This window comes from Staurois parvus, unplaced genomic scaffold (genome assembly GCF_062004578.1).
Source record: "Staurois parvus isolate SC_StPar_1 unplaced genomic scaffold, SC_StPar_1.0 ptg000120l, whole genome shotgun sequence".
Lineage (NCBI taxonomy): Eukaryota > Metazoa > Chordata > Amphibia > Anura > Ranidae > Staurois > Staurois parvus.
The window spans coordinates 2730666-2758221 of record NW_028317916.1 but is presented as its reverse complement, the minus strand read 5'-3'; the positions used below and the strand labels follow the sequence as shown (position 1 = coordinate 2758221).

The 27556-nt window shown below is 43.7% G+C and overlaps 1 protein-coding gene across 1 annotated transcript in view; it reads left to right on the top strand.

Annotated features, from left to right (window-relative positions):
• The window catches only part of ASZ1 (ankyrin repeat, SAM and basic leucine zipper domain containing 1), a 361039-nt gene that overhangs the window by 53653 nt on the left and 279830 nt on the right, over positions 1–27556 (top strand). The window contains exon 3 of the mRNA XM_089672151.1: positions 11086–11208. Within this exon, the coding sequence (XP_089528277.1) occupies positions 11086–11208 (123 nt within the window). The remainder of the gene's footprint in view (positions 1–11085; positions 11209–27556) is intronic.

The following is a 27556-nucleotide window of genomic DNA, read 5'->3' as shown; positions in this document are numbered from 1 at the left end:
CAGTGTGCGACCCTCCTTTTAAGACCTCTGCTACAGGAGTGTGAGTGGGCTTTGTGCCAGTCTGTACCTATCCTTCACAGCAAAATTATTACTAAAACCAGTAATCGAATGTAGAGGCAACTATTTAATATGATAAAGAATAGATACTGTATTTTTCGCTCCATAAGACGCACTTTTTTCCCCCCAAAAAAGGGGGGAAAATGTCAGTGTGTCTTATGCAGCTCTGCAGCGGGACCTTACCTGTTCCTCTATCCAGCGGCACGCTGTCTTCCCGACTTCTGTAGTGTGGGCGCTCGGATTGACAGCCGGGTGCCAAGTGCGCATGTGCAAGAAGCGGTGCTGTTTGTGAATGGTAAGGCAGCACCTGGGACACATGACAGGTCCCAGAAGCCGTCGGATCACAAAGCGCATCGCTTCTTGCTCATGCGCACTGGACACCCGGCTGTCAAGCCGAGCGCCCACACTACAGAAGCCGGGAAGACAGCGCGCGGCTGGATAGAGGAACAGGTAAGGTCCCGCTGCAGAGCGGGCACTAACTAAAGAACACGGAAGTAAGAGCGGGTACCTGTCAAATTCAGGTACCCGCTCCCCCCCCCCCTCCCGAAAGGTCAGCAGTCATCTCCTGTACTGTCCGCAGTCTCTGGTCATCTCCTGTACTGTCCGCAGTCTCTGGTCATCTCCTGTACTATGTCCGCAGTCTCTGCTCATCTCCTGTACTATGTCCGCAGTCTCTGGTCATCTCCTGTACTATGTCCGCAGTCTCTGGTCATCTCCTGTACTATGTCCGCAGTCTCTGGTCATCTCCTGTACTATGTCTGCAGTCCATTGGTTCAGAATATTTTTTCCTGTTTTCTGCCTCTAAAACCTAGGTGCGTCTTATGGTCAGGTGCGTCTTATGGAGCGAAAAATACGGTAATTTTATATAGTCTTACAGATACAATCGTACCTTTTGAGGGCTACCATAATGAGGATGCGACCCTTGACAAAATTGAGCCTGACACCCTTGCTGTAGAGAATAGAGGTTCAAATTATTTTTATTTAAGCTTGTTCACAGTACCAAACCCAACTTGGGGTATTTATCCTATCCTGGACCTAAAATTGCTAAACAAATACCAAAATTGTGAATTTTTTTTTTTTTGGATTCCACAAGGTCAGCTATTGGCTCTCTGAGACCAGGGAAATACTTGGCATCCATAGACATCCAAGATGCCTATCTGCATATACCCATTTATTCACCGCGTCACTTTCTACATTTTGCAGTAGGACATTGTTTCCATTTGGCAGTGCAACAAACTGAAAACAATTTCCTACTGCTCCCTGAGTAATTGCAAAGGTCCTTGTGCCTCTTCTTGCCCTTTTCAGAACTCATGGCATCCACACCACAAGTTATCCAGTTGACCACCTTTTGAAGGACTCCTCTCCCTTTAAGCTATCTGTATGTTTCCATGGGACAGTTCAGATGCTTCAGGTTTTTGGTTGAGTGATCCGCTTCCAAAAATGTGACCTCCATGGAATACATGGGCCTAATTCTAGACATAGCCCAAACCCATGTTAAGGACTTGAGATCAAAGAGACCCCCATGTGTGAGATTCTTCAAGAGAGTTCTGGGTTTCATAGTGGCCTCCTTCTTGGCTTTTTCCATTCACCCAGATTCATTCAACCTTTACAACACCATACCTTGTTGGTATGAAATAAGCATGCTCCTTTGTTCGATGTACCTAGCTCCTTTCCAGCCAAATTCTCTAGCTTGGTAGGTTTCCAACCTAGTCTTGACAATAGGGAAGTTGTTTCTGTCAAGTTGCACAATAAAAGACAAATGCCAGTCTTTTAGGCTGGGGTGGAGTTTTCCAGTCCTTTACATTTTGGGGCAGCCAAGCTCTCCATTAACATTATGGAGCTTAGAGTGATAAGGAAGCCTCTGCATCACTGGACCCCCCTTCTGCAAGGAAACCCAATTCGGGTGCAGTCAGACAATGTCATGACTATGGCCTCCATCAGTTGCCAAGGAGGGTACCAGGCACTCTTGAAGTAAGCAAGCCTGATCATCTTGTGGATAAAGAAATACTGTACAGCAATCTCTGTTGTCCACATACCAGAAGTGGACAAGTAGAAGATGAATTACCCCAGCCGTCTCTACCTTGACCAAGGGGCCCTTCACCCTGACATCTTTAACCTGATATGTTAGAGATGGTGGACCCTAGACGTAGATACCTTGGTCTCCTTCAGGGGCTGTGTCTAGGCTTGTTTTTTTTTTGTTTTTTTTTGTTTTTTTGTTTGCCTAGTGTCCTACTGCTACTTCCTTTTTTAATTTTTACTACGTCAGCCAAGTCCAAACCAAAGTTAGGTTCTCTGCCCACCCACAAGTTTTGGAGTTCCAAGACTACCAAGCCCACATGAAAATCTTCTACATGAAGGTATGCCCTCATTTTCCAAAACAGAGGAAAGTCTGTTTAGCCATTGAGGACAGCCTGTAACTGTTTGGGTGTGGGAGGTTGTTCCTGGGGCTTCAAGCGAGAGTTTTACTCCTGGCCTCCTTCCCGTTTCATGACTTGCAATCTTCATGTGTTGCTGCACAGATTAGCAGATTCCAAGCCACCCCAAGGGGTCTCCTGATATAGGATTTAAGATCAGTGTCTGGGGTTCTACTTCAACCTGTTCATGGTTTGCAAACCTAAAGGAGGCATCTGACCTATCTTGGATCTGAAAACACTAAATGTCTTTATTCCAGTTCAGAAGTTCTATATGAAATCCACCAAGTCTGTCATCTCCTTCCTTCAACAGGAAGGCTTCTTGGCTTCTGTGGACATTTCTGTGGAAGGATGCATACATACATTTTCCCCATTTTCCTATCACCCCAGTTATATTTAAGCTTGCTGTAGGGCTTATGCTCTCTGTGGCCCTGCAATTTGGCCTATCTTCTGTTCCCTTTATGTTCACCAAGGTTCTGGCCCCAGTATTAGCCCTGCAGTGTTCTTGGGGCATCCCAAATGTTGGATATCTAGATGACCTAAGGGAAAAGTTGGCACAGGTTTTGGAGAACAAAATAGCCCTCACAGTCCAGACCTTGCAGAGGTTCAGATAGCTCATGAAACTTCAGAAAATGTTGAAATCGACTTATTGCTTTGAATACTTGGTCTAGTCTTCCCCAGGAGAAACCTCAAATACTGTACTGTACTTCCAGACTCGTACTTTTTAATCCGGGAGTCTCCTGACTTTTTTCTTCTCCATGACAGTCCTGGAACTGACTGTAGCCCCTTTCAAGGCTGTTCCAGTTGCCCAGTTTTACTCCATATCCCTACAACGCAATCTGATTGTGGGATAATTCAGACCTGAACAGTGGACCGATATGTCTTTGGCTTGGTGGCTCAGGAATCCGACTCTGGAGTTGAAAGTCCTTCCTTTCTGTAATTTGTATAAAACTCATGAGAAATGCCAGCCTGTCAGGCTGGGGAGGAGCCCTGGTAGACACTCTTTTGAAATGTCTTCCTCAGGTACTTCTCAGGCTTCAGATAGAAGTAATTCTGGTGATCCTTGGTGCTCTGGATTGGCCCATTCAGATGTAGTGCTCAGACCTGATAAGAAGCTCCATGGGCTCTTCAAGATCGCCCATATCTTCTTTCTCAAGTACTTATCCTGTTGTAGGAGGTAGGAAGTCTACCTCTTGCAAGGTCTGTCACTGTATGTGGCATACATGCTTCACTTGGTGGAAAGCGTGAGGTTTTCACCCCAGGAAGTTTTCTGTGAAACCAATCCTTTCTTTCTGACAGCTGGGATTCAACCAGCATTTGGTCTTCAACACCATTAAGGGTCATTTCTCTGTTCTTGCATCTTGTTCCAGAGACTGTTGGTTACCTACTCCTTTATTAAGACTTTTGTGTTCAGGGTTTCCCCCTTCTGATGCCTTGGGAACTCTCGGTACATCAAAAACCTCCCCTTGAATTTATCAGTGACATTCCCTCTTCACTCTTAAAGGTGGTTTTTCTTGTAGCTATCACCTCTGCAACATGAGTGTCTATACTGAATCCTGTACAGAACCCCTAATGATCTGGCAGAAGGAGTTGATGTTGAGCTTAAGAACTTCCTTTCTACCTGAGGTAGTTTGGCTTTTCACTTCAACCAGGGCATAATTTCTTTTGTCTTTTCGTCTGGGTCTAGTTTATCGGGACATTTCCCTTGACTTTGTAAATGTGTGTGTTACGGATCTGCCAGGTGGTACCTCTGGCAGCCCACTAGGCGGAATCACCCGGAGCGTGGAGTCTTAGTCCCGGTCTGCGCTTTCACCAGGGCCCCTGATGGTGGGGATGGACTTGGAGCAGAACCAGGACCAGGTCACGACCTCCGAGCAATACCACCAGTGGCAGAGGGAGCCTCCGGGAATGAGTGTAAACCAGAATAGAGCCAGATGTGAGGAGGCCGGCAGGACCAGGCAGGATAAACCGGCGGTTGTCACCGTGGGGAATGGCGAGGTACAGAGACGGCAGGCAGAGAGTGGTCAGGTCACACGCAGGGTCAGTTACCGGAGTCAGTCCGCAGAATGGTCAAACAAGCCGGGGGTCGGGATAGGAGAAGGCAGCGTAGTCAGGGGCAATCCGGGTCAAATACAGGAGAAGGCAGCGTAGTCAGGTAATCCGGGTCAGGGCTGGAGCAGGCAGAAGGTCAAACAATCCGGGTCTATAATCACAGGGCACAGGAAACTTCAGGTAACAGGTCAGACCTTGCGGCAATCCATGACAGTGCAGGGCATCTTTAAATATCGCACCCTGCACTCTCATTGGCCGCCCGAGGCTCCTACTGCGCATGCGCGGCCTCCTGTCAGCCGCGGCCCGCCGGGACCTGGTGCCTGTGTCCCGGCGTGAGCCGCCGCTAGTGCGCATGCGCCGGGGACGGAGCCGCGGCGGTCCCTGACTGTGTGGTTTCGGTTGTGGTAGACTTGTCTTGCAATAATGCTTCCTTCAGAATCACTGCACTGTATCTTTTTCATTCCAGTTGGTCCCTGTGAACCAATTTCTCTGTCAACCTTTTCTCAGTGGCTTACAGGTGATTATCAGAGTTTATGGTCTTGCTGATAAGGTTTCCACTCTTTCCTGGCAAGGCAATCTCTACTCATTCCGGAAGCACTTCAGACTTTTTAGCATCAGGGTTCTGTTTAGACTTTTCAAGCTTCATGCATAAGGTCCTTCAGGTGGCTCTTTGAGCTGCAGAATCTTTCAGTTGGCTTGTTTGCTTTGTTTTCCACCCCTCAGTTGGACTGTTTTGATATGGCCTAACAATTAACTTTGTGTCCCCAATGGATTAGAAAGGAAATTGGATTTTTGTACTCATTGGAAATCCTTTTCTTGCAGTCCTTTTGAAAGATGCATGTACTGTTTGTTATAAAATTGAGGCATTCTGGTAGTAGGGGGAGTTAACCTGGGCTGGCCTACGATTTTTTTTTTTTTTTTTTTGTGTCCTAAACCCCTGTAGGTGGCAGTATAACCTGAAGCTTCTTTCTTTCTAATTCTTTCCTAAATGGACTCCAAGAAAAATATTTATGGTTTTGTACAACGTGCAGTATGCTGCATATGCCAAACCACTTTAATTTGAATGCGATGCTCTCTTGTACACTGCATGCTTGTAACCATCACCATATTGTCATATTAATATTTAAATCATTGGAACTTTTGGACTCCATTAAATTAACAGGCATGCTTATGCAAGTAAAATGTGAAAAAAAAATATATATATATAGTGAGAACTAGTAAAGCTTTAAGCACTCAGCCACTCGCTTTCTTCTTTTTAAGGGCTTTCCTTGCCCAATTTTATCAAAAGAAATTTCTGAAAAAAACAGCATAACATAAGTTTCCCATGCAGGGGTATTTCAGCATTTTTCTTCCATCCAAAAAACAAGCATTCATCCTACTGGCCTGCACTTGCAGCACTGCTGCTCTGGACGTCCGTAGTAGGTATGAGCCACTACGGAATGATTATGGACCTTCATATGACCAGCCACCCAGGGGTTTTTTTTGATTGTGATCGGATAGAGAGGAGTCCGGGGAGGGAGGGATGGAGAAGAAGTCCAAACAGAGGAGGGGGTGCAGAGCAGGTCGCAGGGAACAAAAGAAAGAGAACAGTAGGAGGAGGAGTTTTTAATTTGAGTGGGGCTAGTCTTACGAAAGAACTCCTGGTACTAGACAAAGGCCTCATATATTCCCCACCCAAACCAACGAACAAGTTTGATCTCTATATAGATATACAAAAATATATTAGAAAATTACCATCAAAAAATACTTTAGATTTACTGGGGGCTAAAAGTATAGAAGCAAATGCTCCTAATGATAGAATCTAATATACCTCACTGAGGAATAAATCATTGTTCAATCCACAGAATAGTGGAAACTGTCAAATAGAGGCTTTAAAAAAAAAATGGTCACCCAAGATTTGGATAAATGACACATCCCTAAATTGTTGTCTAACAAAGAAATAGAAATAGGGATGAAAAGATTATCTAAAAGGAAAGATATAGTAATTCGACCAGCCGACAAAGGGGGAGGTATAATGATTTTATTAAAAGATTATTACATGAAGGAACTAGATGGACAATTGGCAGATAAGGAAACATCAGAAATTGAATAAAGACCCTACATTGAAATATAAAAAAGAGTTGGAGAATTTAATTAAAAAAGGAGTAGATAAAAAAATATTGACCAAAAAGGAATCAAGGTACTTGGTACCAGATACATGCCGGATAGCAGTAATATACACGGTACAAAAAATTCATAAAGACAAAATATATCCACCAGGACGCCCCATAGTTAATGGGATACAATCAGTTTGAGCGAGGTTGGGACAGTACGTTGATTATTTTTTACAACCGTTAATACAGAGATCAAAATCATACCTCAGAGATACAAAACACTAGATCCAATTATTGGACCAAGCGGAAATGAGGACTTCCAGGATATTTTTAGCAAGTGCAGATGTCATCCCTGTATACCATAAGCCACAAGGACGCTACAGAAGCTACTGGTTGGGCCCTGAGGGAATTAGAGAATCTAGAATGGACACAAAGGAAATTCCTATTGGATTGTCTTGAATTTGGATTACATCATAATTATTTTTGGCATAAAAGGGAATTTTTTAGTCAAAATAGAGAAGTAGCTATGGGGGCTCGGTTTGCTCCAAGTGTAGCCAACTTGTTTCTGGGAACAGGAAGCAGTATATAGAGATTCCCCAAAAGGACTCAAACTGTACAAAAGATACATTGATGTTTTTATTCTATGGGAAGGAGAAAAATGGAGCTTTTTATTAGCTTGTTAAATCAATTGAATTGTAACAATAAAAATATAAAATTTTCGTGGGAACATAATGAACTTTTTAGATCTTAATATTTCATTGGAAGGAAAAATTGTCACTAAAACCTATTTTAAAGAATTTGGATAAAAATGGTTTTATCCCTGCAGACAGTTGCCACTTTCCCCCGTGGTTGCTGAATATACCTAAGGGACAGTTTGTGCGCCTAAGCAGGAATTGCACCCATAGGGAAGATTTCCTAGATCAAGTTGAATTAATAGGAAATCGGTTTACAGATGAAGGGTATCCCCAAAAGAAAATTGGAGTAATAACTGAAGTAGCCAATATGAATCATAGTTCACTGATCAAGGATATAACAAAAAAAGAAGATTCTGGGGACCAATTGCCTATTATTCTTGATTATAATGTCCATTCTAAAAAGGTTGAAAATATTTTTAGAAGACACTGGGCCTTATTAAGAGCGGATAGAACACTATAGGTGTTACTACCAGAAAATCCAAGATTTGTATATAGGGGGGCTCCATCTCTTAAATTAAAGTTGCCTAAGAATGTTCTGGACCCCCCTAAGAGAAATAAACAAATTACCTTCCTGGACAGCAAAGGTTCTTACCCATGCAAGAGGTGTCATATGTGAAAAGTAACGAAAGGTCAAAATAAGAAAAAATGTATGTGTGCTTCTAATAGTAATGGATCCATATTTAAAATTAAGGACTTCATAACATGTAGGACAGAGGGGGTTGTTTATGGCCTCCAATGTAGCTGCAGGTTACAATACATAGGAAGGACAAAGAGACCTCTATGGAAGAGACTCTGAGAACACGTCCAAAACATAAAGGATATCCAAAACACAGTGTTTCACAACATTTTTTGGCACATCATAACAAAGATCCATCAACACTAATATTCTGGGGGATTGAGACGTGTAAGAAACATTGGAGGGGTAGTAAAAAAATTATATCCCTCAGCCAGGCTGAATCTATATGGATTTTTGATATTCAAACACAAGTTCCCAAAGGTTTAAATGTAGAATTTGACATTAATTGTTTTATTAGTGATTTCTAAAGATCCTTCTGTACTGAGAAGGGGAAAGTAAGACATATATGTATATGGAAAAGGGAGTTACAGTTTCAATTAAGAATAATTTGAATGGTAGGGATATATCTAATATGGAAATTTTTTTTTTCATGGGGGGAATAATGATATTGGTGGTTGTTCAAAACTAATTATTTGTAAACTGGTTGTACTTCCATGGATGTTGTTTAAGTTGGCCTCTTAGTTCCTACACCTATATTGGTTATATTCACCAATAAGAAAACAGCCTGGTTTTGGGTAGTTGTTTTTTCGTTTTACGTTTTTCCCAACCAGATACCAGTCGGAAAAGGGGGAAGACCTATAATGGACATAGGCCAAATAGAAAGTTTTTATATTTAATAAATATTAAATATGGGGATGTGGGATAATACTAATACAGCGTATCACCTAGGTTTCTGCTTTATAGCATTTATTCATTTATTTTTAATTTATGTCAATTACCAGCTAGTTTGTTTCAGATCTAAGGAGTTTATATAGATGGGGGTCATCAAATAATTTTATAGATTTTATAGTAATATGGAGTTTATTAGGTATATATATGTTTTAGAGAGGTGTAGTCTTAGGGTATTTATTTTTAAATACAAATTCAGTTTTAAATCTAATATAAGAAGTGGCTTGATTTGAGTTATCCCATACAGGCTAATTATTGTGCACCCCTAGGGATATGTGGGACTTGATATAATATTTTAATAACTAAGTCCCCTATTATTAATAAATTATGGACTCGGTGGAATATATATATTTATTTATTTTAGGGTTTTTTTAGATACATTTCTAAGCATTTTATTGGAAATGGATTTATGTGATATTGAGGGTTTTTTAGAAATGCCTTGCATCCTTATCGATCCTGTATGACTTAGGGAATATGGCTGCGGGTCTCTGGGAAAATGGCTGCTGGCTTGTCTCTCTATAGGAATAACAGGAGAGACAGTAGGAATAGGAGGGACTCTTAAAACATGGCCACGGGTCTTCAGGAAAATGGCTGCCGGCTCGGTTTTTTTCCATTAGATTAACAGGAGGACAGTAAAAATAGCACGGTTTGTCAACACGGCTGTTGTTCCTGATAAAGTCACGTGGTACGTGATGCAACGCGTCGGACAGGAGACGAAGACGTGGTGACATCACTTCTGGCGCAAGCGCCATTTTGATACACTCATAGGAGTACACCCAGGAGTTCCTATGAGGATTTGTGGGCATGTTAATTTACTCAATACATGTGAGTGAGCATTTATTGTATTTTAATATATTTAAAAATGAAACAATATCACACGATGGAAGGATTCTTCTTCTTGTTTTATAAACACTGATAAGGAAGCTGTGTTGCAATTAGATTAGTTGAAAACCACTCGGATATCAGGATCAGTGTTACCTGTAAGTTCTGAAGGGGGATACCACCACTATTTGTGATACCGATTCTGACTTGGAGGATTGAGTGGTTGGCTGCGCTTAATAGCATAAAAGCATTTTGACCCTGTGGGGTCGCTTCATGAAGATAAGGGGGCAATCTTACCAGTGAAAAGGATTTTTTTTTTTTTTAACCTGCGATATTTATGTTTATTGCTGGAGTTTTCTATATATCCAGCTATATTGAAGATTACACACGTGGACGATTGTTTTTGTTTATTTACAATTGGTGGCACTTTTTTTGTGGACTTTTTTTGCATATTGATTCAAGTTATGTGTTTGTGTCACTTGATTTTTATTTGTGCATTCACTTATTTTTTAACTATTTATATAGCAGCATAGTCCCAAGTTTGGGGACTAGAGCACAGTATATATAGATACACATTTTTTATGTGGGCACTTGTCACATGTTAGTTGCACATTTATGTGGAAGGATTTGTATAGTCCTTGTGGATTGTCTTTTAGTCAGGTTAATTTATCCTGACCGTCCCAATTGTTTGTTCATATAGGCACAATAGTGCCATTTGTCAGTTATTTTTCACTACACCTTTTGGGCATTCATTTCATGCCAAGTGTTTTATTACGTGTGGTATAGTTTTATTTGGTATTTCACCCTGTTTATGGACACAGGAGGGTTTATGTATTGTTTTTTTTTTTTGTTTTTGTGTGTGTATTTTCACTTCTCTTTTTTTATATGGTTTTATTTTAATTCGTAGATATATCACTGTATATGATTGTATAGTATCATGAAGGATTGATTTTGTGTCAGTATACACAAGAGGATTCATAAGGGGATAATTATCAACTTCACTTTGATTTACTATTTTATATAAGTATAAGTGTGAGAGCGCAGCACCATTTTGTTATATTATTTGAGTTACTGTTGCCTTTCTATCATCTCGAACCAGTCTGCCCATTATCCTCTGACATCAATAAGGCATTTTCGTCCACACCACTGCCTCTCACTGGATATTGAACAGGTGAGTGTATGTGTGTATATAATGTATATAATATATATTCATTCATTCAGTGCTATCAGGAACACTGCAATTTGCAATGTCCGTTTCAAAAACACTTAAGAGAGATCACATAGCATTTGTACATTTGGTGAAAATTTGCTTTTTTGGTCATGCTCCTTTAGCAATGTTCTTTTTTGTTTGTGTTGGGTACATGTACTGCATTTTCTCTATTTTGTTGCTGTCTTATGCCTGTAACTGGTTCCAGTAATTTGCATTAAAGTAAGATACGCTTTTTAGTACTGTATGTGGAAAACCTTGGTTTTTTTTTGTTTCTTTTCAGGATTGAGTGCTGAATGCTGCTTTCAGTTTGGATGGACTCCATTGATGTATGCAGCTAGTATGGGCAGTTTTGAAATGGTGCGCATTCTTCTGGATAGAGGAGCAAATGCAAACTGTGAAAAGGGTGAGTGGAACAATGCTGGAATCTTTACACTTTTTTTTTTTTTTTTTAATCTTGTGAAGAAATAATAACTGTTATGTATAAACTATATTATATGGCTGCACAAAGAGCTAGCTACATGAAGCATTTGTGTTGTGCTGTCTGGGCATTTATAGTATTACTTTTTCAACATAAATGTAATTACCACAAAAATGGTTATGCTCTCAGTAGAAGCACAGCACTTAGACCACTTTTTGAATGGCCAAGCTGCAATAAATGGCATTTATCTGACAGCCAAGGAAGCCCATCAGTGTGTTAGCCTTCTTTTCTTTCCATCGTTTAGCAGTTTACTCCACCTAGCCCTGGCCAAACTCAAGCTGCAGATAAGCTGTAGGTTGTCCTCTCAGATTGTTTGCAGATGTGGCATGATTTACTGGAAAAATACCGTTATTCTGCGACACCCAACAATTTACCAACAGGTTATCTTTGGTAGCATTTTTTTTCCCACCACTGACCATCTTACTACTGATAGTGCATTAAAGCCGATGGCCCCTTTAAAGGCAAAATTTGGCTATTTACGGGTTTTTTTTTTTTTTTTTTTCGTTTTTTTTTTTTTTAACCCCACCCCACTAGAGAGCCACAAATGGCCAGCTGGGTTAACTAGTATTCTCTACAGTAAATGTTAACACAACAACATTTAGCAGGCAGGGTTTCCTGATAAACTGGAAGCACAGGCAGCATGAAGCATATTAAAGTAGAAGTTCATCCTTAGCAACATTTTTACAAAAAGATCCTCTGATTACTACATACCAGTGCTCCTTGTATCTCAACCACTTTCCCGCCACCCTATAGCAGATGTACTGCTACAGGGTGGCAGGGTTGCGCAAAATCACGCATATATATACACGTGATTTTGCGGGTAGGGGGCGCGCACGCTCTACCCACGCCAGTATTAGCGGCCTCGTCTGTCAATCACCATGTCTCGCCCACTGATAACTTGCTGGCATCTGGTGATCAGGGAGCATTACCGATGAATACAGTTCTCTTCCGTCAGCTCCTGCACATTGCTTTGCATGGCTGTGCATAGCAGAGCCATACAAAGCAATGTGCTTACAGTTGAAAGCACCAGCACAGCCCACAGTAAAACAGCACACAGTTAACACTTTGATTGCCCCACATTAACCCTTTCAGTCATATTATATTTATATATATATATATATACCATTTTGTAAACACTATAACTTTCATGTAATCCAATTAATTTTCTCGTATTGAGATTTTTTTTTTTTTAGCAGACATGTAGCAGAATACATTTTGTCCTAAATTTGACAAAATTAGATTTTTATTTTTTTTTAAATTTTGTTTTACTGGACATGTTTACTAGCAAAAAGTCAAAAATATTGTTTTTCTCAATTTTCGTTTTTTTTTTTTTAATAGCGCAAAAAATAAACAACGCACAGGCGATCAAATACCACTGAAAGAAAGCTCTATTCATGGGGAAAAAAGGACGTAAATTTCATTTGGGTGCAGCGTTGCATGTCCGCGCAATTGTCAGTTAAAATAACGTAGCGCCGTAATGTAAAAAATTGCCTGATCAGGAAGGGGGGGGGGGGTTAAATCCCCTGGAGAGCAAGTGTTTAAAGCAGTTGTAAAGGCTCAAGGTTTTTCTATGCATGAAGGTAAAAACAACCTTCCCTGTTCAGCATCCCCCAAATACTCACATAAGCCCCCTCCCGATCCAGCGATGTACACTGGAGTCTCGGCTATCCCCGGACTCCCTCTCCATTGGCTCCTGCTGCTGTCAGTCACAGCCGGTGGGGGTGGGGTCAAGCTATGGCTTCCGTATGTAAATGGACACACGAAGCAGTGGGTGCCCTCTTAGCAAGCTGCTTGCTGTGGGGGCACCTGACAGGATAGAGGGGCCAAGAGAGACTGCGGGGGACCCGAGAAGAGGAGTGTCCGGAGTGCTATGTGCTAAACCACAACACACAGCAGGTAAGTATAGACATTTTTGTTAATTTTAGAAAAAAATATAAGCCTTTAGTATCGCTTTAATCGTTCATTACAGGACACAAGGTTGATTTCTTGTAGACCCTGGATTATAGGCTGGTACCTACAGGTGATTAAACACTGGAAAAGCTTTTGAGGACATGCCCCCTGGGCATCCCTCTATAATCCTTGCCTGTGTTCTGGGACATCTTTTTCCTTAGGGCTCATGTACATAGGGCGTTTGAAAAATTCTTCTGACTGCTAGAAACCATAGGTAAAAAACGTCAGATTATGCACGTTTACGTTTAGAAGCGTTTTTAAAAGATAAGCTCAGAAGACCCTCCCAAATGTCCAGAATGCACTGAAAAATAGTAACTTTGCTTAAAAAGGCTACTAAAATACCCCATGAGTTATTTTATCAAGTCATGCAGTATTTTAGTAGTGAAAACCATGTGGTAATGTTTCTGCTGTCAGCGGGATTACCCACTGACAGCTGAATGTGAAAGGCGCACGCTTGCTCCCCCCCTTTCCTGACCTGCCAGGCTGAATGCTAGGATAAGGGTCTGGTATGGATTTTGGGAGGGACCCCCACTTCATTATTTATTTATTTTTATTTTGGCTTGGGGCTTCCCCTCAAAATCCGTACCAGACCCGAAGAGCTTGGTATGGATGGCAGGAGGGACCCCATGACGTTTTTTAAATTATTTTTTAATTGCCGGCAATTCTTTCTTTTACATTCACCTGTCAGTGAGAACCCCGCTGACAGCTGAAACATTAATGCATGCTTTTCACTACTAAAATACCGCAATTGCATTTCCCGGTGATCAGTGTGTCATTGGACACGGCTGATCACATGGTAAAAGGCTGCTGCGATTGGCCTTTTACCATATCACGTGATCAGCTGTGTCCCTAGGACACAACGATCATGAAGGGCGCGGGGTGCACACCCTCGGGGGAGCGCAGGAGAGCAGGTTATGGGAGGACGTCATATGACGTCCACACAATTGGCCGGCCTCAGTGAAGCCGTCATTTGGGTAACTGCGGTCGGCAAGTGATTAACCACCTTCCGCCCACCATATAGTACAATGACTGGCGCAAGGTGGTTCTCTCTTTCTGATAGGACATGATATATGACGTCCTTCCATTCTCACCGCGCATGCGCAGCTCGGGGAGCGCGCAGCGCGGCTATCGCCGGTGCGCTGTGTGCCTCGGACACAGCGGATCATGGAAAGAGCCGAAGATGCCGGCTTGGTCATGTGATCAGCTGTGTCCAATCACAGCTGATCACATGTAAACACGGAAATGCCAGTTATCGGCATTTCTCTCCTTTCGAGCTGTCAAGTTGACAGCTTGAGAGGAGAGGAGAGCCGGTAATCGGCTTTCCGCGGAGGGGACATGTACCCTGATCATCAGGGCACTGATGATCAGTGTGCCTTGATGATCAGTGTGGCCCCAGAAGTGCCACCTGTCAGTGCTCATCAGTGCCACGTGCCAGTGCCCATCGGTGCCACATCAATGCCACATATCAGTGCATACCAGTGCACATCAATGCCACATATCAGTGCCCATCTTAGCTGCCTTTCAGTGTCACCCATCAGTGCCACCTATCAGTGCCGCCTATCAGTGTGCGTCAGTGCCGCCTATCAGTGCGCGTCAGTGCCGCCTAACTGCCAGTCAGTGATGCCTATCAGTGCCAGTCAGTGCTGCCTTTCAGTGCCCATCAGTGATGCCTGTCAATGCCCATCAGTGCAACCTACCAGTGCCTCCTCATCAGTGCCACCTATCAGTGTCCATCAGTGCAGCCTATCAGTGCCCATCACTGCAGCCTCATTAGCGCACATGAGTGAAGGAGAAAAATCACTTATTTACAAAATTGTATAACAAAAACTAAGAGAACTTTTTTTTTTCAAAATTTTAGTGGTTTTTCGTTTAAGAAAAAATAAAAATCCCAAAGGTGATTAAATACCACCAAAAGAAAGCTCTATCTGTCTCTATCTGCAAACCCAGGCATATGGGCAAGTAACTTAACCCTGTAATCTTCTTCCTAATTATCTCTTTGCTGTGTCTTTATATAATATATATATATATATATATATATATATATATATATATATATATATATATATATATATATATATATATTTTTGTGACATCTCTTTGTAAATATTGTATTGCACCTTGCGAGCCTTTTAGTAATAAATGTTTCTTACTGAAAGTGTTAAACTGTTTCTAAGCGCTTATTTGCAATTCACGTATCCCTGTCTTGCTACTGTTTGGTATATCTCTGTATAACAGGTCCGCGGGCCATGCTATATAGATCAATATTTCAATCATTATAGTGTATATTTGATAACGGGAGTTTCCCAGTCTCCGACAAAAGTGGTGGTGACAGTAGAGGGTTAGTTGCGTAATTAACCCGACCCAGTAACAAGCGCATTTAGGCTGCAGGCATCGATTGTAGTCCATTAGCTGACCAATCGCTGTGCTGGGTGCAGCTGAGTGTGGCCTTGTTACGCGCGTCACACCGCGGTTTAGATCGGCCGGCCCTTCGGTCACGAGTTTGGTGAGAAGGTCTGGGGTCTGACGGCGTGGGCGTGACATATTACTGTTAGTCGCGGTCGTGCGATTGTCGCATGTTGGTGGCGGCGATCGTGGATCCGTGACATATTGGATCCACGATACGTCAATATATGGTACGTCAAGCAATTACAGCAAATTTCTTTTGCTTTTGTTGGTTTGTGTGGATGCCATAGAAGATGTCATGACACAAATCTGTAAAATGGCCTTGATTTTTATTCACATGTGTAGAACCTTCTGGCTCAAAGCTTGGTCAGCTGAAGCTGCTAGTATGTGAAAGACAGCTCACATGTATGCCCTTTGAAGGAGGATGTCTTCTTGGTGAGGCAGTTAACAAATGAAAGATGTCACACGAGGAAGGGTCCTTCTACAGGGGAACGTTCAAGAATCTCCTTCTTCAGGGCCTTCTACCTCCTCAAAACTCATAGCAGCTCATTGTTCACCCTAGACTTCAGCTACGGCCTTTCTTTTGGCGCAATACTTGGAACTCAAAATCAACTAAGTGTAACTCAAAGCACTCTTCCTAGGTTGGGGGGAGGGGGGACTGACATCTGTTTGCCTTTCTCTGGGCCACAGATGTCCCAGTCCTGTGGGTTTAAAAAAACAAAATCCCATTCAAGGACATTCAGGTTTGCAGAATGCCCTGAACGATCTCTTGTCTCCGGGGATAATTGTTCCAAGACCTCTGGAGAACAGTCTCAAAAGGTAATCATCCTATCCTCAACCTAAATTCCCTAAACAAGTACATTCTAGGTACAAAGTTTCATGTGGAATCTGAAATATCAATAATTGCCTCACTGAGACAAGGGAAATCCAGTGCTGGGAAAAAGTATTTGCTCCCTTCCTGATGTATTTATTTTCTTTTGCATATTTGTCACACTTAAATGACACAGATCATACAGATTTTAATATTGCCCAAAGATAACCCGAGTAAATTTAAAATGCAGTTTTTAATTATTTCATTTATTAAGGGAAAAAAGCTATCCAAACCTGCCTGGCCCTATGTGGAAAAGTATTTGCCACTAAACCTAATAGCTGGTTGTGCTACCCTTGGCTGCAACAACTTCAATCAAGCATTTGTGATAACTGGCAAGGAGTCTTTTGTATTGCTGTGGAGGAATTTTGGTCCACTCTTCTTTCCAGAATTGTTTTAATTCAGCCACATTGGAGGGTTTTCTGCATGAACAGCCTGTTAAATGCCATGCCACAGCATCTCAATTGGAATAAAATCTGGACTTTGACTAGGCCATTCCAAACCTTAATTTTGTTTTCTCTTTCGTTCACTGACGACAGACACAGCCTCCACCTTCTTTATCCATGACCAAACAGGGTTTTATAGCTTCACCTGCAGAAGTATAACACTAGGCAGAAAAAAAACTTGGAACTTCCTGGCTCATGGTCAGTCATCCCTGGGCATAAAACCTCCTCTCTACTATAGACCTCCAGTCATTTCTGCCTAGTGTCTAAGCAGTATGGACCTGTTGTTCTGCTGGGACTTATGGTCCCATAGCGTTTTCCTTTTATTTTTCATGGAATTCTTGACATTTTTCTGGCAGAGATCTTCTATCAACAGTCAGGCTGGGCGGCGGGCTAGATAATCTAGATCCAGTGGTCACCGCAGTCTGATCAGCGAGTGTGTGCAGACCACTAGCTCCGCACTAGGACGCCCACGACTATGTCTCATCCTGAACTGGGGCAGCTAGCGAGACAAACATCTCTAGGGAACATACAAGACTGGGCGCCAATGGTCTGTGTCACAGTGTTATCCTTGGCCAACAGCCCCTTCCACTTCAGTGGAGAGGAGAATCTGTCATGGGAGTGTTACCTGCATATTCCATGGATCGGAAAATAGATTCCCCCCCCCACCCTAGCAGGGAGCAGTGCGGGGTGTGGGTATTCTCTAGGGCAGTCGGTCCTCCCAGGGTCTCCTCCACCCTCTAGGCCAGGGGTCCTCAAACTTTTTAAACCGGGCCAGTTCACTGTCCCTCAGACCATTGGAGGGTCGGACTATATTTAAAAAAAAAAATAAAAAAATTGCTATATATATATATATATATATATATATATATTTTTTTTTTTTACTAATAGCAATTTTTTTTATTTATTTTTTTGGAAAATATAGTCCGGCCCTCCAATGGTCTGAGGGACCATATATACATATACATACAACGCTACAAAAACAATATACCAGCAATAACTTTGCCCACACAGAGACATACAGACTGCACTGCCCATCAATGCAGCCTCACCAGTGTCCATCAATTCAATGCAGTCTGATCAGTGTCCTTCTCCTCTGCTGTCTGTCACTGCCCAGCGCGGGAGAACTGCAGGCAGCCCCTCCAGAGATCACAGACTCCACCCCTCTATCATTTACTCGCCGCGCCGGCCGGATCTACATCCCCAGCACACAGTACTATCACTGGAGGTGGAGCCGAGGCGGAGCCGAGGGGCAGGTGAGGGAGAGGCAGAGCCAGTCAGAGCGGTGCAGGTGGAATGAAAGTGAAAGTACGCAGGGGGATGCCTAATATTTAAAAACACCTGCCGGGCCGGATAAATGTCCTTGGCAGGCCGCAGTTTGAGGACCCCTGCTCTAGGCTATGGTGGTTGTGTGTTTGGCTGACCTCAGGTACCCTGTGTGTCTTTCCTGGGTGGTAGTGGGTGCAGTGCTGGTTTGGTCCTTGCGGGGACAACTCCTCCTTATTGAGCTGTTCCTATCTCCCTTGTTAGGATCATGGAGCGTTTGGCTGGTCAGGGGACCACTGACTGACCTGGAGGCACTTTGCTCCCTCCTCGTAGGCTGCAGCGACCATATTTTGGGGGATCAGCCTTTTCCCTGTATAAGTCTCCCTACCCCCTCCAGGTTGTTTGTGGGCTCTGTGGCTGTGGGGATGTTTTATGCAGGGGGGAAGGGGGTGGTGCCATATGGCTGCCCATCGGTTTGTGTGGGCTACCTGCAGGTGGGCATAGCACGCAATTTGCCATGCTGAAAATTTAGTTAGTGGCCTACTGGAACGGATGGTCTGACCCGCCATTTTAATTGTGGACATTTGCCCTCTTCCGACATCACTTCTGGCTCACTGAGTCTCCAGGCTGGAGGCGGATGTGGGTTGGAGGGGGCACTCCCCTTGCTTGGGCAGTGCTCGGCTGAGAAGATGTGGACTGGAGAGCTCACGTCTGATGCCTGCCCCTTCCTGGCCTGTTTCTTGTGCCTGCGCCAGACATTTTCCTTGGTGGCATCAGCTTCTACCAGCAGTGGTTCTCAAGTCACCGCTTGGCCTGCTGTCAGGTGTTTTCAACAGGTGTTGGCGGAGTGATGGCGAAGAGTGCTGTCTTCAGTCCGGCCAGCAGCTGGGTTAGTCGTTGCCATCAGGCTTTCTGCGGCCTAGCAATTCCGAAAACTCCCGGAACTGAGTTATATCACGATTTGGGGTATTGGTGTGACCCTTTTGTGGATCCCTGCCATCTTACTTGGACAGTTCTCGGGGGCTAGATGGGCTGTCCCTGTCCATACTGCACGGGTAGCTTGGGGGTCCCTTCCTGGAATCTGGACTGTGGTGGGGACCGGGGCCGTATTGGTATTATGCATTGTTTGTGGCTGTATCCTATCTATAGGTCAGTGGAACTATTCTTTGGTCGAAGGTTTCCTTGCCCTGCTGGGTTCCTTTACACCAATTGTACGTGAAGTGGAACCATCTGGGGTGTACCTGTGTTGTGTCTTGGCACCTCCGGCTTTCCTGCCTTCTAACGGTAACCTTCTAGAGCAAGGAACCTGCCCTTATGTCCTTGACTCCCAATTATCTTCTCGGGGCAGATTCTCCTCTAGTTAAGGTCCTCGCGTTTGGGAGGACGGAATCTGCTACAGGTCTCCTGGTCAGCACGAATCATGCAGACGCACGCTGGTCCAGAGCTTCGAGTATATGCATGTTGGCTGTGTGCCCCTGACTTCTAGCCAGATACCCCAAGTGTATGTGGAGTGGGTGGACCAGTTGATCTGAGGATTTAAGTACATTTGTGACGCATCCCTTGATACGGCTGCACTTCTCTATGGACCTTCTGTTTCGGCAGTGGTCTGCTCGGGGCCCTTGGCTCAAAGCCTGGTCAGCTACCTAGACTTTCAAAAAGACCTTGGCAGACCTGCCCTTCCAGGGTGACTGAGCTTTGGGGCTACGCTGGTCGATATTGTCCAGCACCTTGTTGGTGGTGAGAATATCTTTTGTCCTTAGGCCAAGATGGGAGAGGAAATGAATGAGCAAAGAGCACTCTCAAATTGTGGCACTGTCTCTTGGTCTAGCCTTCACCTCTCGGATGCTCACCAAGGTCTTTGCACGGTCCAGTACTTGAGGAGGCTACAAGGAATCAGTGTAAGCAGTAAACTGGACTGTTTCTTTGAGTAGAGACTCATTTGTTCTTGATGGACAGTGTAGAGACCACTATGCATTCTCTACAGGACTTCTGGTGGATCCAGAACCTCAGGAAGTCTGTGTTAATTTCTTTGCAAACGCCTACAGTATCCTGGCCTGATTTTCAATTTAGAGCAGGGTAAAATGTGCCTTCTGCCAGACATCTCTACAAGCTCCAGTCAGCGGTCCAACATTTTTTGTCCTGCAAGTGGCCTACCTGTGGTTCTGCATGCAGGTCTTCGGCCTACTGGTGGCTACCTTTTGCAGTGGTTCAGTTTGTCTAGTTCCATCCGAGAACACTGCAGATGGAGCTATTTTTCACATGAAATGGGTCTCCGCGTTCCTGGACGCTCCAATTGTTCTGGTGGCGAGGACCTCTCTTTTGGTCTCTAGCTCAACAAACTGGGAGGTCCTTCCTTCTGCAACGCTGGACTGTGATCACTACAGATGTACAGATGCCAGCCTGCCAGGCTGGGGAGGAGCCCTGGGATTGAACTCTGCCACAGGTCACTGGACTCCATGGGCAGCTTTACTGTCCAGCTTTGTCCTGGAGCTTCGATGGATCAGGCTGTCACTGACGCTTGAGATGGTTTGCCTAAAGGGTTTACAGATCAGGATCCACTCAAATAATGCCACCACGGTGGCTTATGTCAAGCATCGGGGAGGTATGAGAAGTGCAGCAGCAGCGCTGGAGCGTCCCACATTCTATGATGGGCAGAAAGGTTTGTTCTAGCTCTGTCTGTTGTGCTTGTTTCAGGTGTTGAATCCTGACTAGCAAATTACCTCAGCTGTCTGCTACTGGTTCAGGAAGAGTGGTCCCTCCATCTGCAAGTGTTCCATCATTTTTGTCTTTGCCGGGGGATGGGGGGTGCTGAGCAGTGATCTTCTAGCTTCCTGCCTCAACAAGAAGGTTCTGTGGTTCATGGCAAGCTCGTTGGCTTTCTAATAGACATATTGGATGTGCTGCATGGTGCCCCGAGATTCGTACAATTTCTTTTTCACCCTTCCACCCCTTACGCTGATCCCTTGACTGCTGTGCAGGATAGAAGCCGAAGGCATACCGGTCTTGTGACTCTGGACTGGCCTAGCCATTTGTAGGACGTCATTGTGGTGTGCTTGGGAGCAGCGGCTGCTTATTAGGGAGGACCTTCTTTCCAGGGGCCGAAACTCCACCCTACTTTACCATCACTGGATTTGAAGGCATGGCTGTTGAGAGCCAGGTTTATCTTGCCCGGTGATACAAATATGTATGTTCAAAGTATACTATGTAAAAATTATCATTGCGTCTAGAGAGCTTACATCATTTGGTGCGAAGCTTTGGGGTTCCATCCTTGCTCCTGTTCAGTGTCTAGAGTGTTGGCCTTTTTTCAACTTGCGATGATGGGAAAATGGCCTTGAGTATGATCAAGGGTCAAGTTTCTGCTCTGGCTGCTTTTTCTTTGTGTTCTTTGGCCACGTATTCCTTGGTTGCAAAGTTTGAGCCATCTAGCTCAGTTGGTTACAGCATGGTGCTGTTAGCGACAAATTTGTGGGTTCAATCCCTATATGGGTGTTGCCCTTTTAACATCTATCCAGGGATTTCATCATGTGATGTTCTGTGCACTCCCCATTGCCACAAGGGGCCTTGACTTTGGTGTTGTCTGCTCTTCAGAAGCCTCTTTTCAAGAGCATTTGGCATATTCCCTTGCTTACGTTCTCACAGCTGGTTCCATTCCTGTTTGCTGTTCGTAGTGGGTGTCAGATTTGGCAGCTTGTCTTGCAGCTGCCTTATATGATCCTGTACAAGGACAAGGCAGTGTTTCGGACACCCCCTTCCTTTCTTCCAAAGATGGTGTTGGATTTCCACTTGTACAAGGACATTGTCCATCTCTTCTGTTGTCCTCCAGCTCTCCAGAATTGCACGAAATGGTCCCGAACCACCTTCTCTTGGGTCCCTTGCTGGCGCTCCTGGCTCTACTCTGTCCAAGCCTCTTGTGTGTGCTCGCTCCTGAACCCCACTGCTACCTTCATTGACAGACAGTGGGACTTGCCACCACCCCCGTTCCCTCGTCCTTTTGCTTTGATTGACAGCAATGGAAGCCAATGGCTTCCGGTACCCAAGCAAAGTCAGTGAGATGTGGAAGTGAGGGGAGAGACTTGCATAGTGCTAGATCGAATGAGGGCTTAGGTAAGTAAAAGGGGGGTTAGGGACCAAAACCAATGCCTAAACATTTTTTACCTTAATGCAAGAAATACATTAAGGTAAACACCCCCCCCCCCAATCCATACCAAGCCATTTGGGACTGGTACCAGTTTTTAAGGGGAACCTCTATGCTACAAATTACAACCACAACAAAAAAAAAATCTTGCCCCCCCAAAAGAGCATGCAGTCTGGCAGACGAGGAAAAGGGAGACCCCCCAACGCAAACCATACCAGGTCACATGCCCTCAACATTGGGTAAGGGGCACTTTGAGGCATGGGGGCCCTCAGATGCCCACCTCCCCATGTAAATGAATATGAAGTAACCAGGCGCCAGCGTCGGATGTGGGGCTCTCTTCTTTTTTTTTTCCTGTGTTGATGGCAGCGGCGTTCCTTGTGACTGATGCTGGATTTAATAATTTAATAATTCAATAATTTAATTGACAATTTTGTGTAAAAAAAAAAAAAAAAAAAAAATTGTCATTTTCCAAAAACTTGTGATTAAAAAAAAAAAAAACTCTTCTATTGAGTCAACATGCCTCTTAGCAAATAGTTTGGGGTGTCTACTTTCCAAAAAGGGGTCATTTTGGGTGGTGCGGGCATTTTATGCCCAGCATTAGAAGTATATGCCACACATCACTCACTCTTCTAACCACATGAAGACCAAGCCTTTTCTGACACTTTTTGTTCGCATGAAAAAAAAAAATCAGTATTTTTTGCTAGGAAATTACTTTTAACCCCCAAACATATATTTTTTTAAAGTAGTGAATAAAATGGTGGGTGCTACAATTTTTTTGTCATTTTTGAAAAAAATACACTTTTTTAACTTTTAATGCACAAAAACACAATATATTGGCCGATTTATGTGGTAAAATGATGGTATGCAAAGTAAATAGATACCAAACATGAGATTCTTTAAAACTGCGCATGCCCCGTGCAATGGCGACAAACTGCATACATTTTCAATATCCATAGGCGATGCTTTAAAAGCCTCTACAGGCTACCATTTTAGGTTTACTGAGGAGTTCTAGTGCTAGAATTACTGCCCTTGATCTGACGTTCGCGGTGATACCTCATGCATGGTGCAACCGCTGTTTACATACCGGCACTGGGTGAACACTTGAGTGGGGGGGTTGGGGTGTTGAGGCGCGAGGGTGCTTTTTAATTATTTTTACACTGTCCTTTTTTTAATTTTTTTAATCACTTTTATTGTTACAGGGAATTTAAATATCCCCTGTGACTGCAATAGACAAGTATTTTTTGAGAAATCTGGGGGGGTCTAGATATCTCCCCTTACATCATCTGATCTCACCAAGATTGGTGTGATCAGATGCTTACCCAATATACAATTGGCGCTGTTTTATATCCTGCAAAACTCAAGTGATGAACTGCTTGTGGCTTCCGGTTTCTTAGACTATAGAGATGACTGGCGGCATTCCGGTCTCCAATCAGCTCTATGGTCAGCTGGCAGAACCACCGGCTGTGTTCTCAGGTTTCCCTGATGGCATGGGACTGCTCGAGAAGGCCGTGGAAGGCAACGGGGCAATATTTTCCCTCTGCTTGTAAAAGCAATCCTGCAGCTAATTAGCCATTAGGATTGCTTTTACATGAAAGCTGGTCACCGGTTGAAAAAAAAAAAAAACAGTACCAAGATGATGCCTGCAGCTGCAGGCATCATCCTGGTATAAGCAAAGTCCAGTGATGTACCAGTCGCTGGTCTGGTCTTTGAGTATATATGCTATGCTCCTTCTTTTTTTTTTTTATTTCCAATATATTTTTTATTTTTTTATGCAGCCTGTGGGCTGAATGAAAAAAAGAGAAGGAATCTCTGCCAGAAAAAGTGTGTGGTATGCCCACCATTAGAATTTACCGCCCTGCATCCACCCACTTCTAATGGTGGACTGAACGAAAAAAAACAAAAAACTTAACAGATTCCTCTATTCTCATCGATCGATGTGGATGAAGAAATATCTGCCAAAATTTTTTTTTTAATGTATGCGAAAGCATAGGGGCCATCCACCCACTGGCCACCCCAGGCCTCCATGCTTAGGCATATATGCTCTTTTTTTTAGCTGCGGATGAAAAATCTCATCCAACAGCGCTGCACACACTTATGTATATTCTGAGAGCAAGACCCCCCTGTTGCTGTCAGAATAAACAACTTGGTGCTGCAGCTGAATGGCATTCCTGCAAAGAAAACAGCAATGGTTAACAAACAGTAACAGTAAAACCGTAACAATAACTTGATAAAAACATTTTTTTTTTGTACTTTTTTTTTTTTTTATAACTTTAACCAGAGTGTAGGGTCTCTCAAAATGTGATAGCCAGTTTCCTGACTAATGAAGAAAGGAAATACCGCTCAGGTAAAACAATGAACATCAAAACCAAAACAGATGCAGACCCTGGCTTGCCACCACGTACGCATAGAAAAGAAGTGTTTGGTCGCACACTGGAGGTATGATGAAAAAAGTGAAGATAGTTTATTGATCCATAAATGGACACAAATAGCACCATCACAATGATAGCTGTTAACGTGTTTCACACGATCACGTGCTTGGTCATAACTAACAGCAATCACTTTTTTCATCATGCCTCCTGTGTGCGGCCAAAACCTTCCTCTTTTCCAGTTTCCTGACTAACATCTTTCAAGACCCTGTGCAGTTATGTGCCCTGAACTGTGCCGTACTGTACCCTAATACCCCACTAGTATGTGGTAGCGACGTAACAGTCCTTCAGGCAGAGACCAGGTTGGATTGGAGGGACAAAAAAAGCGAGTGTCACGCCTAATTCCATGTCTGCTACAGACACATCTTTTTTGGGGTATCCTTTGGGTTGGGTACCAAGAATGGCATCGGGAAAATGCCTTTCATACAGCTGGCTAACTTCATCACATATAAGTGGTACCCCATATGGAAAAAGGGTGACACCAAGTCCCAAACTATCTTGCCACGGCTCCCCATGTAGTCTGGGCTTTCGGGGAGCTCCATGTGACTATCTTTTTCCTCTTGAATCCAAAACATATGTATAGCCTGTTGCCCTCTCACAGGTCTTATACATCTTGACCCCATATCTGGTATGCTTGCAGGGGAGAATTTGTTTGAATGCAAGGCAGCCAGAAAAACTGAGGGATTCATCATGTTTTGCATGGGAGCACAGACATCTGCAAATTTTTGGTTAAGGTGATTTACGAAGGGCCGAATTTTGTGAAGCTGGTCAAGTTCAGGGTCACCCCGAGGACTACAGAGTATATTGTCGCTGAAATGCATAAATCGCATTATATTCTCATATCTATGCCTGGCCATGGTAGCAGAGAACATGGGCATATGATAAATCGGGTCGTGGACCAATGCAACCGCAATTTAGTAATGCCCATGTTGAGGGTTAGGCCCAAAAAATCTTTAAATTCGGAAACCATAATAGGTCAGGCATTGTTTGAATATAGGTTGGCGAAGATAAACTGCTGTGCATATAAATTGCTTTGATCCACAATCAATGCATACAGATCTTCCGTGAAAAACCGCTCCAAAAACTCAAGGGGAGTAGTTAAATTTGCTGATTCTACCTGAATTTTGGGTTGGGCAGTGAATGGGGAAATTACGGGTGTTGCAGAATTTGTGGGCTGCCGAACAGGATTTGCAAGCGCATCCGGAAGAACATTAGGGGCTCTACGGGCCTGTGTGCAAATTCTTGGTTGTTGCGGAACACTACTTGTGCTCGCCACTGCACCAGCTTGTACTGCACTTATAGGACTCATCACATCACAAAGTGATACTGCAGTTCTGGTATTTATAAGACCAGGATGTACTAGGCCGCTGGTGCTCGCCAGTTCACTGAACGGTAGAGCGGCACTAGTACTGGCACTCTGCTGCATATGAGAAACATCATGCAATTGTAATATCTCAGCAACCTGGGAACAGGGTCGGGTACGACTGACCTTAGCAGGGACCCCTTCTCCATTGTCTGAGCTATCTTTCGGTGCCACTGCTGTCTACAGGTTTGTATTCTGAGGCAGATTCTGTCAGTGAGACTTCCCCTTCGCTCTCATCTGACATGCTTAGAATCTTGTAGGCCTCTTCCTTTTTTTTTTTTTTTTTTTTTTTTTTTTTAAATCTTTTTATTGAATCTTTTTAACATATATTAAATGTGTTACACTATATATATATATGAACAGTGGTTCAAATGTATCCTACCCTCGCAAGGGCGGAGAAATGTCAAACTATATATCCAGAAAGGTTACAAGCGATAGTTACAGATGGACTATCCGAGATGCCTGGATGGTTACCGCTACCACCAGAGGGAGATATGGGGGAATTTGACATATCCCATTCTAATGTATGTTATAGTGTGTATGATGTCCCCAGGATCCGGAGGATATACAGATATTCGTCAGAATTGCAATAAGCTACTCAGGTTATCGGCATGTCAGAGGCAGTGGTGGAGGGTTCGGCTAGCCGTTTGGACCATACTCTGTCATATTTTTGGGGGCATCCTCTGTGCATATAAGTATCTTTTATAAAGTGGTAAATTATCATTAATTATCCGCTTCCATAACGTAAGAGATGGAGGAGCAGGTTTTTTCCAATGCAAAGCTATGGCCTTTCTAGCATAAAACTAAAGTAGGCTAATCGGAGTGCGTTCAGCTATAGTGGGTAGGAGATTGCTAACCAATCCTAATAAACACACCGACATGGTAAGTTGTAGGGGGGCGGAGGTCAACTTATTGCATAGGGATGTCACCTCCTTCCAGAAGTCAGACAACACAAAGCAATGCCAAAACACGTGGGCAAAGTCTCCCGGAGTGCTCCCACAACGCCAGCATTCGGGGGAGTGAGTTGAGCTCATTTTATGAAGCCTATAAGGAGTGTAATAGGCCCGATGCACTACTTTAAACCGAATTAGACCGTTCCTTAGAGAAACCAGGGAACGGGAGAGCAGGTCCCAAATATCATCCCAGTCATCATCATCTAATTCCGGTACGTCTTTCGACCATCTCTCACGCAAGCCTCCCAGAGCGGGTAGAGAAACCCCCAGTTGGTGGGAGTACAGATGGGAGGTAGGTTTCACAGTGCAATCAGACCTCTTCCAGGGCCGGTTGAATAAGCCGAAGTGTGGAGGGAGGGAATTGAGCACGGAAGGCATGGGAGAGCTGTAGATATCGAAATAGGATGCTGGAACATTATAAGTAGAAGAAAGGATAGACAAAGGGGAAGGTGTAGAACTGGTGAAA